This window comes from Dasypus novemcinctus, chromosome 2 (assembly GCF_030445035.2).
Source record: "Dasypus novemcinctus isolate mDasNov1 chromosome 2, mDasNov1.1.hap2, whole genome shotgun sequence".
NCBI classification, from domain to species: Eukaryota; Metazoa; Chordata; class Mammalia; order Cingulata; family Dasypodidae; genus Dasypus; species Dasypus novemcinctus.
This window is the reverse complement of record NC_080674.1, coordinates 97156679-97170569: the sequence shown is the minus strand read 5'-3', so window position 1 is coordinate 97170569 and position 13891 is coordinate 97156679. Positions and strand designations below refer to the sequence as shown.

The 13891-nt window shown below is 37.8% G+C and overlaps 1 protein-coding gene across 9 annotated transcripts in view; it reads left to right on the top strand.

The window, feature by feature from the left end:
• The window catches only part of KIAA0825 (KIAA0825 ortholog), a 447444-nt gene that overhangs the window by 158549 nt on the left and 275004 nt on the right, over positions 1–13891 (top strand). For all 9 annotated transcript variants that reach the window (XM_058276267.2, XM_058276254.2, XM_058276256.2 and 6 more), the window contains one exon: positions 7419–7558. In XM_058276267.2, the coding sequence (XP_058132250.1) occupies positions 7419–7558 (140 nt within the window). The remainder of the gene's footprint in view (positions 1–7418; positions 7559–13891) is intronic.

Here is a 13891-nt window from a genome sequence, read left to right as displayed (position 1 = left end):
AATGAAAGCAGGGACTAGAACAGATATTTGTACACAATAAATAAAGCAATAAATGGGTAAACAAAATGTGTTGTATACATATGATGGAATATTATTCAACCATAAAAGAATGAAGTCCTAATGCATGTGACAATGTTGAGGACCCTTGAGGACATTATGTTGAGTGAAAGAAGTCAGGAACAAAAGGACAAATAATGTGTGATTTCACTGTTATGAACTAATTAGAATCTAGAATTCAGGTTTCCAGGAGATAGATTGGGGTTAGCGAATGGGCAGTTGATACTTGTACAGATTTTCTGTTTAGGCTGATGGTAAAAGTTTGGGAATGGACGGTGGTGATGGTAGCACATTACTGTGAGTTTAATCAACAGCACTGAACAGTGTAGGTAAATGTGGTTAAAAGAGGAAATTTTAGGATGTATATATTACTAGAATAAAAATTTTAAAATAAAACATAGGACTGTAAAACACAATAAACCCTACTGTAGACAATGCACTTTTAGAGTATAAGAATTTTCTTTTATGAATTATAACAAATGTATGATACTAATACAAGGTTGAAATAATAGGGTGTATATGGAAAAAATACACATAATGGAAATAATGGATGATAGGTAGAACTATCTTAATAATCTTTCATCACTTGTAATAAAGGTAGCTACTGTTAAAAAATAGTACATTTATTTTTTTTAAATGCTGTCATCAATAGTAACAACGGTCTTTACCAATGCAAGGTGTTGGTGATGGGGTGGTGTAAGGGAGTCTGGTATTTTATGATTGTTTTATAAACTTATAACTTCTTTAATAAAAACAAGATAAAACATATGACTGTACAATACAAATAGTGAACCCTACTGTAAACAATGGAATATAGTTAATAGTACAATTATAAAAATGTTCCTTCAAGAATTGTAAAAAACATGCCACACTAATGCAAGGTGTTAATAATAAGGTACTATATAGCATCTCTGTATTTTATGCATTAAAATGCATGGGGGGACCGGATAGGGCTCAAACAGTGGGTTTGGTTCCTGGTGCCTCCTAAAGAAGACAAGCAAACAAGGAACAGACAATGAGCAGACATTGAGCAAAAACAAGGAGCAGACAATGAGAAAAACAAAAAAACAGGGAGGACACAATGAGCAGATGAGAAAAAAAACAAGCAGGGGATGGATGTGGCTCAAACAGTTGAGCTCCTGCCTCCCATGTGGAAGGTCCTGGCTTCAGTTTCCAGTGCCTCCTAAAGCAGACAAGGAGGAAAAAAAAGATAAGGGAACCATTTGGGGAGGGAGGGCAGAAGTGCACGAGGGAGTAGATGAAGCTCATGTGGTTGAATACCTGCTTCCCATGTATGAGACCCAGAGTTCAATCCCAGTATCACCTAAAAAATAATAAAAACGATCAAAAGAGAAAACGAGTTCTCATTGGGGAGTAGACGAAGCTCAGTAGTTGAGTGCCTGCTTCCCTTATGTGAGGTCCTTCAATCTCAGGTACCGCCTTAAAAAAAAATGCGTGAACTTCTTTGAGGCCCATAAGTTTGTCTAGAGTCTTACTAGAGAAACTTATGGTATATATAAATAAGAAACAAAAGAATTTTTCATGTTCTAGAATCCCTGGAATAGAGTTTAGAAGAGTTGGCTTTAGGGAAAATCAACGTATTTTCAAAGCATTAAGTAAAATGTACTGCTTTCATTATCCCTAGGGATGGTATAGGCTAACAATATAAGTTGATTTAGAAAAGGTAATCGGTTTCATACTAGATTAAACTGAGGCATGTGGGGACTATAGCAATCTCAAGATTAATACTCTGATAGCATACTGTACTTTGATATAAATGTGAACAGAAGAGTACTATATTGGACAGTTTTAGAATGTTGTACTGTATGCTTTTATTTTTCACACTCATCTTCTTGTGGTTCTTTAAATCTTTCCAAAAAAACTTCAGGTCTTTTTAGCTGAGTAGATAATAACTACACACTGAATCCAAGTAGTATAATCAGTGTGCATAAACAGTCCATTCGTTTTACAGTACTCATTTTTTTATGATGACAACATGATGTTCTAATTTGTAGCCAGTCCATTCTGAGCTGTAATTCTTTCTTTCTACTATGCTTTTGTTTGTATTACGCTTTTACTCAGTATAATCCTGTTTTGGATTTATATACTTTTTTATTCTCCCCAATACTACCTTTGGCTTAATTTTTATATACTGTGTGAGTCTTTCCTTTTAGCCAGTTTGCCAGGCTGATTCAGTCATTCCATCAATAATTACATTTTGAAAATTTTCCCCGTGTGAAACTTTGTGCTAGGTTTAGTGATGAGGAAAGGAAGGGGCAGGCAGTGAAGTGTGAGACAAAGTCCCCTTCTCAAATAGTTAAGTGCTGGTGAAGAATACAATCTTAGTGAGCTCTTAGACAATAGCATGCAATACCATTGTCTTCTTCCTCCATCTCAGAACGCTTTCTTCCCTTAGCTTCTGAGACACTCTCCTGACTTCATCCTGAGATACTTTCCTGATTTCCTTCTTTTCCTGTTGTTGCTTCTCCACTGTCTTTGCAGGTTTATCTTCTTTAGCTTGACTGTTAAATACTGACTGTCTTTAGAGTTCCATCATAGAATCTCCTTCTAGGTGATGTCATTCATGTCTGTGACATCATTTACTCCCTTCCACCCCAAAACCCATATCACTAATTTTAACCTCACCTAGGACTCCCAACACATGTATCCATGAGTACCAGCTATACATGAATAATTTCTTAAAGTTTTTACCTAGAGATCACAAAGACACCTCAAATTCAACATGACCAAAATTGAACTTACTATATTCTCCTCCAAGGCTGATCCTCTTTTATTATTCCCTAACTCAGCAAACAGTACCTCCATCCAGCTATAGACCAGAGGCAATCTGTACACATCCCTCTTCTCCTGCCATATCTAATCCATTGCTAAGTTCCACTGATTTTCACTCCTAATATCTACTATCTAGCAGCACCACCTGCACCTTAGTCCAAACCACCACCATCTCTCTCCTGACTAGTGCAGGGACTTCCTAGCTTTCTATTCACATATTCATTGACCCCCAAATTCTATCAATGTAGGGACTGTCTTTTTTTCATTTACTTATTGTGTATCTCCATGGCTTAGCACATAGAATTGACCAAGAAATATTAGTTGAATGAACAGGTGAATGAACGAGTTTAAAGTAATATTATATAAAGTAAGTGCCATATTAAATGGTACAAACATGCTACTGTGGGAGTTCAATCTCTGGTTACCTTGAACATGGTTAAGACTGATTGGTGAGGTCACACTTTAATGGTATCACCAGCCTTGGGAGCACCAACAAATATCCTTGTGAAATCCCTAAGTTCTAGATGTGGTTCTCCCTGTTGCCCTTATAAAAGCAGCAACTTCTAGCTCCTGAGGATAATCAGGGTTAATTACCCCTTTCAGTACGTTCTTTCCCTGGTATACTGCTGGCATGAGGAGGGTGCCACCAAAATGACCAGGTGGCAGCTATAACTTTAGGAATCCTTAACGTACCCCTTGTAGAGGTGTATATCCCCCACTCCCTATGAAAATGGACCTCTGTTCTCACAGAGCCTATAGTTAGGTTACAGAAAAAACAAATTCTCCCAAAGTGGATCATCAAGAATAATGGTGAGAGGGGTCACTCCTGCTTCTACCACTAGGGTCAGACCTATGTGGTTTATCTGTTAGGGGGCGGGCACAGTACCATCTAATGGCTGTTGGTTCAAAATAAAAGACACATAATGAAGGGCAGTGCCCATCACTGCTGACTGTCATTCTCTGACAGGTATGCCTTTCAGCATCCATACCAGTGTTGTATTACTCTGGCGGTTTCTGCATGACATATAGGGTAGGATCACGGAATCCTATTGTCATGTGGCCTGAGCCAGAAAGCTGTAAAGAACATTAGTCTGAACCTAGTAGAGCTTTCTGTTCTGAGCCTCATCACAACAGGTGGTTGGTAGTCAGGCTGGTGTGCACTGCTATGGCTAAAACATTTTAAACTTCCACTAAAGTATAAATACCACAAAATTGCAGAAATTACAAGTGTACTACGTGATTCATTTTTACTAAGTAAACATACCATAAAACAACTTAGAGTTTACATGATAATTCTATAAAAATTATTTAATAGCTTAATAAACTGATAATAGTTGAACACCATTGTTGTATCAATCCTTACACAGATTTGAAAATTCTTTAGGCCAATTCATGCCCCAGAAATATAACACTTATTAGAGTATAAGCCTAATACAACCCACCCATAAATTAATCCTGTCTTCCAATGCCAGATTTATGTATTCTTTTGGGTTTATAAATTTTTGTTCTCTTCTTCAAATTATAGTGGAATTCAACATGTACATATTTTATATATATATGTATGTATAAATTCCCTTTCTGTCATTTTTCATGAGGCTAATCTCACTTTCTCAGCTCCACCAACTCACAGGATGAGGGAACATATGCCTCTCCATATGTCCAACACAGACTCCTCAATGCATTTATTACTTGGAGCTTGGTGATTGAGGAATGTTTGTAATATTTTATTTTTCCTCATAGTGAGTCATTCTACTGTACATTTCAAAATCTGTGATAATTTGAAAGATCCAAGAATTGAGGTACATTTCAACAAACAGCTTCCCATCTGGTAAATGAGGGGTTTTATTTATAACCAGGTATTCGGTTACAGTGGTACAAAATGACATTCAAATTACTTTGTTTTATTACATGTCTGAAGTGCTGAGCAAATATGCTAGCCCCCTCCAAAGCATTCTCCCACTGTACCCAGATCAGGAAGCTCCTCTGCCTTAAACTCTTTGAGTCCCAAACCCCCACCTAATAAAACCGTCTATGATCGGCTCCTACTTCAAACTCAATCTCAAGATCCCCCTCCCTTTCTCCACTCCAGTCAAAGTGGGTCTTTCAGGTCCTTAAATAATCCTTAAATCAGCACTCAGCTCCAGCATAATATAAAGATAGCCTAAGTTTAAAAACCAAGTGAAAGTTAATAAACAACTTACCACCAACCCAGGAAGAGCTTCTGAAAGCACAGGTGTGAGCAGTCGGGGTTAGGACAGAAATAGGGGTGGCCCATAAGAGGATCTGCTTCAGTTTCCAGTCCAAAGGGTTTACCCAGTGGGCTTCTCCTTTGGCACCAGATTTGGAACTACCACAAGATCCAGACCCTTCTGAAATACCCTGAAAAACTCCTGGGATGCCCCCAACTAGCTGACTTGATTCTTCTGGCCTGAGAAGTAACTCTCCTCTCTCTTCTTCCCTTCCCCACCCAAGGCAGGAGCCCCACTGACTGACCAAGGAGTTTCTCTGTTTTGAGCTATGTTAGAGTTTCACATGAGAAGAAACCTGAATTGGTCCAAAGTTCAAACATAGGATGAAGGATTCTATGCATCTTAAAGTTTTGAGATGCTCCCAACCCCAATCCAAGCCAAGAATAGGTGCTTTAAAACTTTTTCATTGTATATAATCAGATTATCTTGCTTTCCCTTGTACCAGCCTTAGCATCCTTTTTTTTTTTTTTAAGAGTTTGCCTATCCATTTATGAGCAGATCAGTCAGCTAACTTTTGTAGAGCCTTTACATGTGAGCCCTATAGTTCACTGGTAGGAGCTATAGGTGTATAAGACAAGTGTCCTCAGAAAGTGGATGTGACTCAAGCAGTTGAGCTCCTGCTCCACACACCGGAGGTGCCAGTGCCTCCTTATAAAGGAAGATGACCACACAATGAGCAGACACGGTGAGTGCAAACAATGAGGGGGTAGAGATAGATAAGCAAAAATAAATCTAAAAAAAACAAGTGTCCTCATAAGGTTTAAACCTGAGTGGAGAGATAAAACTTCAAATAATGAAATTTTAATAGGGTGCTAAAATGTGTGTACTTCCAGTACTGCTTTAATTCCGAGTTAAATTTATGGAGATAAATTTTTAGTGAATATTTTGTGGAGGAAGTGGGATTTTGCTGCAAATTGAAGGTTGTAATAAGTAAAGGGTTTTAGGGAGCCCATTGCCATGGGCAAGCCAAGGGTGGGCCTGCATGAGCCTAAAGGCATCGAGTCAGGAAAGATGATGCCACGTGGTCCTATCCCTAATGCTTGGGCTCTATAAAGCACTGCCTACAGCAGGGGTTCTCAAACTCTAGTGTGCATCAGACTACCCTGGAGGGCATAGTAAGAGAAGATTTCTGGAGCCCACCACCAGAATTTCTGACTCAGTAAGTCTGGAGTAAGACCCAAGAATTTGCATTTTTAACAAATCTTCAGGTGATGCTGATGCTGCTGTTCCGTGGCCCAAGCTTTGAAAACCACATCTAGACTACATTGATAACCGGATGGCTCACCACTCAGCAAATTTCATCTGATAATTATAATGCTACAAATTGCCGCTCAGCAATACCTTTTGTTCTGCTTTTTTTCTGCTCTGAAGCATATGGTCCTCTCGTCAACACCTCTGCATTGCTCAGCCACACCTTTCCTTCCCATGGCCTCTCAGTCCCACAACCCTTTTGTTCACAACCAGATTGAGTTTCATCATTTCTGGCCCTCTTTTTTTTTTCCTTTTGTTAACTGATTTCCCATGTTGTGCCTCTTACCCAATCTTAACTCTGAGACGTTAGAGGGAAAAACGGATGTTACCACTTTTCGATCCCTACTTTACCTACTTATCTCCTGCTAATTCACTGGTAAATAGAAGGGGTAATGTGAGGGACCTGATTTCGATTTCCTGTTCAACATTGATGATAATTTCACAAGTGGAAGCTTGTTTGCCTTGGAATTATTTCTTTTTGATGAAATGATTACCCAAGTAGGCAGCAGTGTGACTGTTAGCAGCAGTCCTGATAATTGCATGTTGATTTAAGACTTTACATATTAAATAATTAGATTATGGTTGACCCTTGACAGAGGCTTTGAATTCCTTTAGTTTTATCAGCAATCATAATATGTAGAATATCACAAAGTAGCCAAAAACCCATTGAAACTGCTTTCTATGAATAAGGAAAGTTAATAGCACATAGTAGGGACTCATTATATATTTCATGAATGTACAAATGAATGAATTCAAAATAAATGCCTGAGTTATTTTTCTTTGCTCCATGAAACAAAAACAGACATAGTTCCAGAAATATGGGCATGATTATTTTGTATCAGTTTTAAATTTGGCAGGCTACCAAATGTTAATTTGCTTTTAGCTGGTTGAGATTAAATGTAATTCCTTCCCTGAGCAACCCTAAAGTAAGCAAGCATGAAAGCATTTTCAGAGTAATCTAGGAGGAATTGACATTTAAAGAAGTTAGCATTACATCTGTACTTTAAGGCTATTAATTTCATAGATAAATTAACTTCATTACTTCATCTTTATCTTGCATTTTTAAAGGACTCCATCAGCTGGAGGACTGACAGCCGAGGGTCAATTGAAACTGCTCTTATCCCAGCCATGCTGTAATTGGAGCCTGCTTCTGGAAACCCTACTGCATCACGATGGTCTCTTATTGAGAATCTTGCTGAAGAGCTCAAGTGAGTATCTGTGGTTATAAGAATGTCCTCTAGAGAGCCAGTCACTGCTCGAGTTAAAGGAAGTTTTTTTCTACTCCAGTGTTGGCAGAGGGATGTAAACTAACCTCATGTATCAACAGTCAATGGTATTAGCAGTAGAAAAAGTATTGAATCACTTTATCAACCTATTTGAAAGAATTTGTGTTTTTCAGGGACTCTGAGGGAAAACATTATATGATACTGTTCTATCACAATAACATAATATAGAAATGTATCAATATACAGGGTTTGAAATACTAAGAAAATCATAAGAAAGCAGTTATATTTCCAAAGTGGATATCTGAATTGGACCTAAAAGAGAAAGAGAGAGAAAGAAATCTCATTAGAACAACACTAGGACTTTCAGTTGCTCATGAAGAGTGTTTATGCAACTTATAAACAAGCAAGCTGTGCCTTACAGCAATAAGCATTGGGGCATGGAGAAGTAATCATGAAAAAATTATGAATGGAAATTGAGGAGTAATGGAAGAACATACTGCTCTTAATTAGACTTTCTTTTTTTCCCCTGTTAATGCTAGTTTAGAAAATGGTAAGTAATGTCATGCCCATCTAATATTGTATCCCACTGCTCTCCCCCTTCTTCTGTTCCCACATACTCCTAAGGTGTTTCTCTTTCTATTCTATACCATACATGAAGCCAGATTAATCTTATCGATCTCTAGTTTCACTATAGGTTTCCTGAATAGAAATCTTTTTTTTTTCCTCAAGTACCTCATCACTTGCAGAACCAAATCTAGGTCCTTCAGTCATTGAAATATGGCCCCAAACAATTTTTCTAGCCTTTTATTGCACTATTCCCTTGTCCCCTTCCCCGATTCTGGCCATAATTCTCTAATTCTCAAAGCCTTCATGCACATTACTCTCCACATCTTGGCACACCAGTACTTCCTACTTGAAAGACCTCTCTGTAGACAACACAGCTTCTACCAATCTGCAAGGACCAGTTGATGTTCCAGGTTGTTGCATGTTCTAGCTCACACTGACTTCTTCCCCCCCTGAACTTTACACTGTGTCTGTTATCTTAGCTACTTATTAGCACTTAATATACACTGCCTTAAAGTGTTATTATATTTGTGTATGAATAAGGCAAATGTCACCAGCCCCTATCAGCCTACAGGTATACAGATGAGGTTCATAGTGTTCTCCTGTCCAAATTCTTTGGTTTCTCATATCTGCCCATGACCAATTGCCCATATTCTTCCCTCCCACTCACCTAGATGTTTGCTTCCCAAAAATCACTTAGGGGAAGTGACTCAGGGCTCAGTTTCTTGTCAGAGTATTGCTTCTCTCTTGGTGCTCTCAAAACCATGAAACTTTGGGTGTCAAGGTCACTACAGCTCCTTCAGGCCCAGAGTGCTGCAGGTACACTGTGTGCGAAGCACAGTTGGCAGAAACTGCCTCTCTCCCAAACCTTTTATCTCACTTAATTCCTTACTCTACAAACAGAACTGATTGGGCTTCAAATTTCACTAAATTCCCCTGAAAGCAATCCCTTTAGCTTCAGGCTGTAACTCTACTCTCCTAAAGGGAAACCTAGCCCTAGGGAAACTCCTCAAATAACCAACTTTTAGTGTAAACTTATTAAATACTGTGCTAAGTACTTTACATTTATTATTTTGTTTGAATTTTATTATAACCTTATTTTATTATTATTAAAAATTATAATAAAAATCGTTATCCTCACATTATGAATAACAATATTGGAATTTAAAATTATTTGCCCAAAGACACACACTGCTGCTAAATAAATGGTGGGTAGACCTGGATTCTGAACCCAGCCAGAGCTTTCAGTCCCCTGTGCTTTCCGTACAAATACTCATGCAAAGTAGATCTTGCTGTGGGGTAGTGATGTTGGGTTGAATTGTTACATGTCTACTTTTGGTTTGATCAAACAGGACACCCTGAAGCATATGCATTTAACTTGGTCTTTCTAGCTATGTAGTGAGGGCTGTATTGTAGTTTTTATATTCCTCCTCAAGCTAGCACAGTGCTTTTAACATGAAAAAGTCCAAAAGTAGTGATTAACCAATCTGTGATTAGTTAGGATATAACATATGAAGCTTTCCTTAAACTTTAAGAGTTTGAGTTTCAGACTAGGTGGCTTCACGACATGAATAGAGTCTGACAATGCTGGGAGAGTTATTCCAATATAATCATTAAAACTTTACAGGCTTGGTCCCAAAGTGGTCTCCTATTGGTTGAGTTATGTAGAACAGCTTGGAAAATCAATTGAGATCAGTCCTTCTGACTGTACCGATATAGTCATTAAGCACAGGAAAAACAATTGTACTTATGAATATTTAACCATGTCTCCCTGTAAATGGATCCTGTATTTACTTAAAAATATTTTATCCACCTTCTGGTATGTGTAACACGATATTGTTTTTTAGAGACTTAACAGGGTACTGTGTTGTATTACTTTCAGTTGAGGTTCTTCTGAAATGCAGAAGTGTAATTTACTTAACCTGACCAAATACCCATTGCTGTCAGGTGTTTGATCAGGGTTACATGTCTGCTCTGGTATTGTCTTGTATTGAATTTTGCTAGCTACTTCAATTATTGTAAGGATGAACTGACAGCATTTATCAATTGATTGACCAATTTATTAGGCTCCATAGAACTTTTGTCACTTTAAATTAGAAACAATATACTCATGTAATTTTATTAACTGAATTAAGATGGAAATTTACTATGTACATAAAATAAATTTGTAATTTTTTCATAGATATTTTCTTTCTCTTTGATTAAAAGTCTCAATCTTTCAGCAGACCACTAGTTAATTTAGAAATTAGATCATATTTTAGGAAACCAAAATTTTAGAATAAATTATATTCAATTAGGTGTTTCAAGCAACATAATTATCAGCTTTTTATAGGAAAGTCTATCTTTATAAATAATGTCTTTTTGGTCTACTTGATACATTTGACTTTGTGCTGAATTGGCTCAGGACCCTGTTTATTATGCATATTTTACAATAAGGTTCTCCTCATTCCGTAAGCAATTATTGAACTCTGTTAAGTACAGACATAAAGACTATAAAAACTAAAACATATGGAGTTTATCTCATAGTGAGAGTGATGTCTGAGGCTTTTGGTTTTGCTTGCGAAAATGATTCATCAGAATTTCTACTCATTTTAAAAGAATCGGGAGCATATGTGGAAATGACTATCATGCTATCTAAGACGCAGTTTCGCTGAGGGTCAGAAAATAGCAAAATTAAGTAAATAAAAAGTGAATGGAAAAATTTTATTTATAATTTATACTTCATAGGCTGTAAGGTTTTAGGAAGTGGAATCATGGTTTTGCCATGGATAATAATCCCTCCTGTTTAAAATATGCAGCATTTTGAGGGAGGAATTACAATACTAAAATTTGATAAAAAAATAAACTGATTTCACATGCTAGGTAGTTTAAAACATTCTTTAGGTTCGGTTCTGTTGGCATGAAAAGATAATGTTTGTTGGTTGCATTTTAAGTTAGCCCTCCTTAAATTCAAAGGATTTAAGTATAAATGTTTATAGAAAAATTTTAAATTGTAAGACATTACTCTGGGTTATTGACTTTATTTATTTATTTTTTTAAGATTTATTTTTCTTTCTTTCTCCCCCCCTGCCTCCCCCCCCCAATTGGCTGCTCTCTGTGTACATTCACTGTGTGTTCTTCTGTGTCTGCTTGCATTCTTCTCAGGCGGCACTGGGAATCCTTGTCTCTTTTTATTGCATCATCTTACTGCATCAACTCTCCATGTGTTCAGCGCCACTCCTGGGTGGGCTGTGCTTTTTTAGAGCAGGGTGGCTTTCCTTACGGGGTGCACTCCTTGCGCGTGAGGCATCCCTATGCAGGGGGCACCCCTGTGTGGCACGGCACTCCTTGAGTGCAGCAGCACACTGCGTGTGTGCCAGCTCACCACATGGGCCAGGAGGCCCTGGGTTTGAACCCTGGACCTCCTATATGATAGGCGGATGCTCTATCACTTGAGCCACATTGTTATTGACTTTAAAAACCTGAGCAACTTTTTTTTGGTAATTACTTCTCTGAGGCCACATAGCCTTCCTGGTTTCTTAACTGTGGCATCAAAGGAACAAATACCTGGCAATTTACCAACTGTTAGTGGGTGGCCTTTTCCTGCTAGTGACATTTGAATGAAGTGTGACTAACATTATTTCCTTTGCCCATTGCTCCAAGAATGATTCCCAGTGAAATTTCTTGGCTTCTGGTGATATTCAGTTGTAATATAACAATAACAAACCAGCAAATACAAAATGTTTAATATGTTCCTGACATGATTTCTAAGAGCTATAAATGTTTTCACTGAGTGAGTCCTCATAAGAACTTTGTGTGATAGGCACAGTTATCATCTCCTTTTTACAGATGAGGAACTCGAGGCACAGAGAAATTAAGAAACTTTTAAAAAATCACATTCCAAATAAGGAGCAAAGCAGGATTTTGTGCCACACAGCTGGCTCCCCGAAGCTGTGCTTTCTCCCACATACTACAAAGTGTCTAGAAAGAACAACAGAATGTTCACCAAATTGCAGTGTTGTACATTTTGTGGAGGCTGCCAGAAACTTCAATAATGGATAATTTTGATAGTGTATTTTATATTTTTTAACCTTGTAGCAAAGTACCTAACAATTTAGAAAAGAAAAAACAAACAGATTTAGAGAAAATTCTAGCTCAAGGGCTGTTAGCAATGCAAGCTACAACTGACTTGATATGAATGAAACAAAATTTTCTCCTCTTATAGTTAATATTTTCCTGATTTGGGGGTAATGAAAGGCATATTATGTCAGAAGCTTGATGTTTTGTTGAGTGTGGTATATGAGTATGTGTGAGTTTGTGTCTGTATGTGTGATTTGTTTCATTTTATTAGTAGAACCAAAGTGCTGTTTTGTGACTACTTGAAGAAGCTGGCTATGGGAATATATACTCCCTCTTGCTATCCTTAGCACCTAACATTGATGTGGTGGGCTGCTTGTACTAGTGACAACACTGCACCACAGGCTCTGAATATTTGTTCAGTCTTTTTTTATTTCTTCTCTGTTTTTGTGCCCTGTTTTTACTAGGAACAATAAGAACATGTCTGTGTATTTTTGCCCTAGTTCTTTCCAAACAAGGGTCATATCTAAGAATGATGATAGATACCTTAGAGGTATCCATGGACTCCATAGAATTATTACAACCCCAGAATCCTCATCTAGGATATTCTGAATCACCATGTAAGTGGAGTGGTGGTGGTACTCATGGTGCTTCTGTAGAGCAAGACTTCTGGATTTTAAAGTGCAAATATAAATCGTGGGAATCCTGTTAAAACTACAGATTCTGATTTTGTAGATCTGGGATGGGCTCTGAGATCTTGCTTTTCAAACAAGCTCTCAGGTAATTTGGTTGCTAATGCAGCTGATCCCAGGACCATTTTTTGAGTAGCGAGGATGTAGAACCAGGTAGATGTTACTAAAGAATGCAAAAGAATTTGAACATGTGACTTGTCCTCATAAAGTAGTATGGGCTTATAAAGAGATATAATTTACTTAAGATTATTTATAAAAACATTTTATTAGGAAGTTCACAGGATATCAGCAAGCATGATCTTATTAAAATACAGATCTGATTATATCACTCCTCAGCTAAAAACCATTCCTGGCTGCCCACTGTGACTAGGGTAAGGTCTTTAATCCTTGAGAACCCAGCAAGGTCCTGCATGCTCTGGCTATGGGCAACTGGTCCAGTTCATCCTGTCCCACTCTCCTCCAGCTTACTCACACACACTCTAGTCTGTGTTGTACATCATATTTGTATACTTATAATAGCCATGTCCCTGCAAGAGTGTCTTGAGGAAAGGGACAGCTGCTTCAACACCAGAGACCTTTCAGTTCTCTTGTATGCCAAGTTCCTTCTTGCTACAGGGTTTTGAAGTGTTTCTTTTCTTTTTCTGTCTAGAACCTTCTTCCACTCCATTTGCCTGGCAACTCCTAAGTCATCTTTTGGCTTAAATATTACTTCCTAGGGAGTTATCTCTGGTCCTCTTTGGCTGGCTGAGGTCCCTCTGTACTTCCTTTTATATCATTTGTCACAATTCTAAATGAAATCTTAATTTACATAATTATGTATTTAGTGTCTGTCTCAGCCACTGTGGGTTCTAAGAGGGCAAGAACAGCTCACCATTTTATCCCTAGTACCTGGTCTGGTTCGAGGCACATTAGAATGTTACTGAGCACAGAGGATGTGCTCAAAAAGTATTTGTTGAAAGAATGAATGAATGAAGGCTGATTATATTTCCATGAGAATGATTCT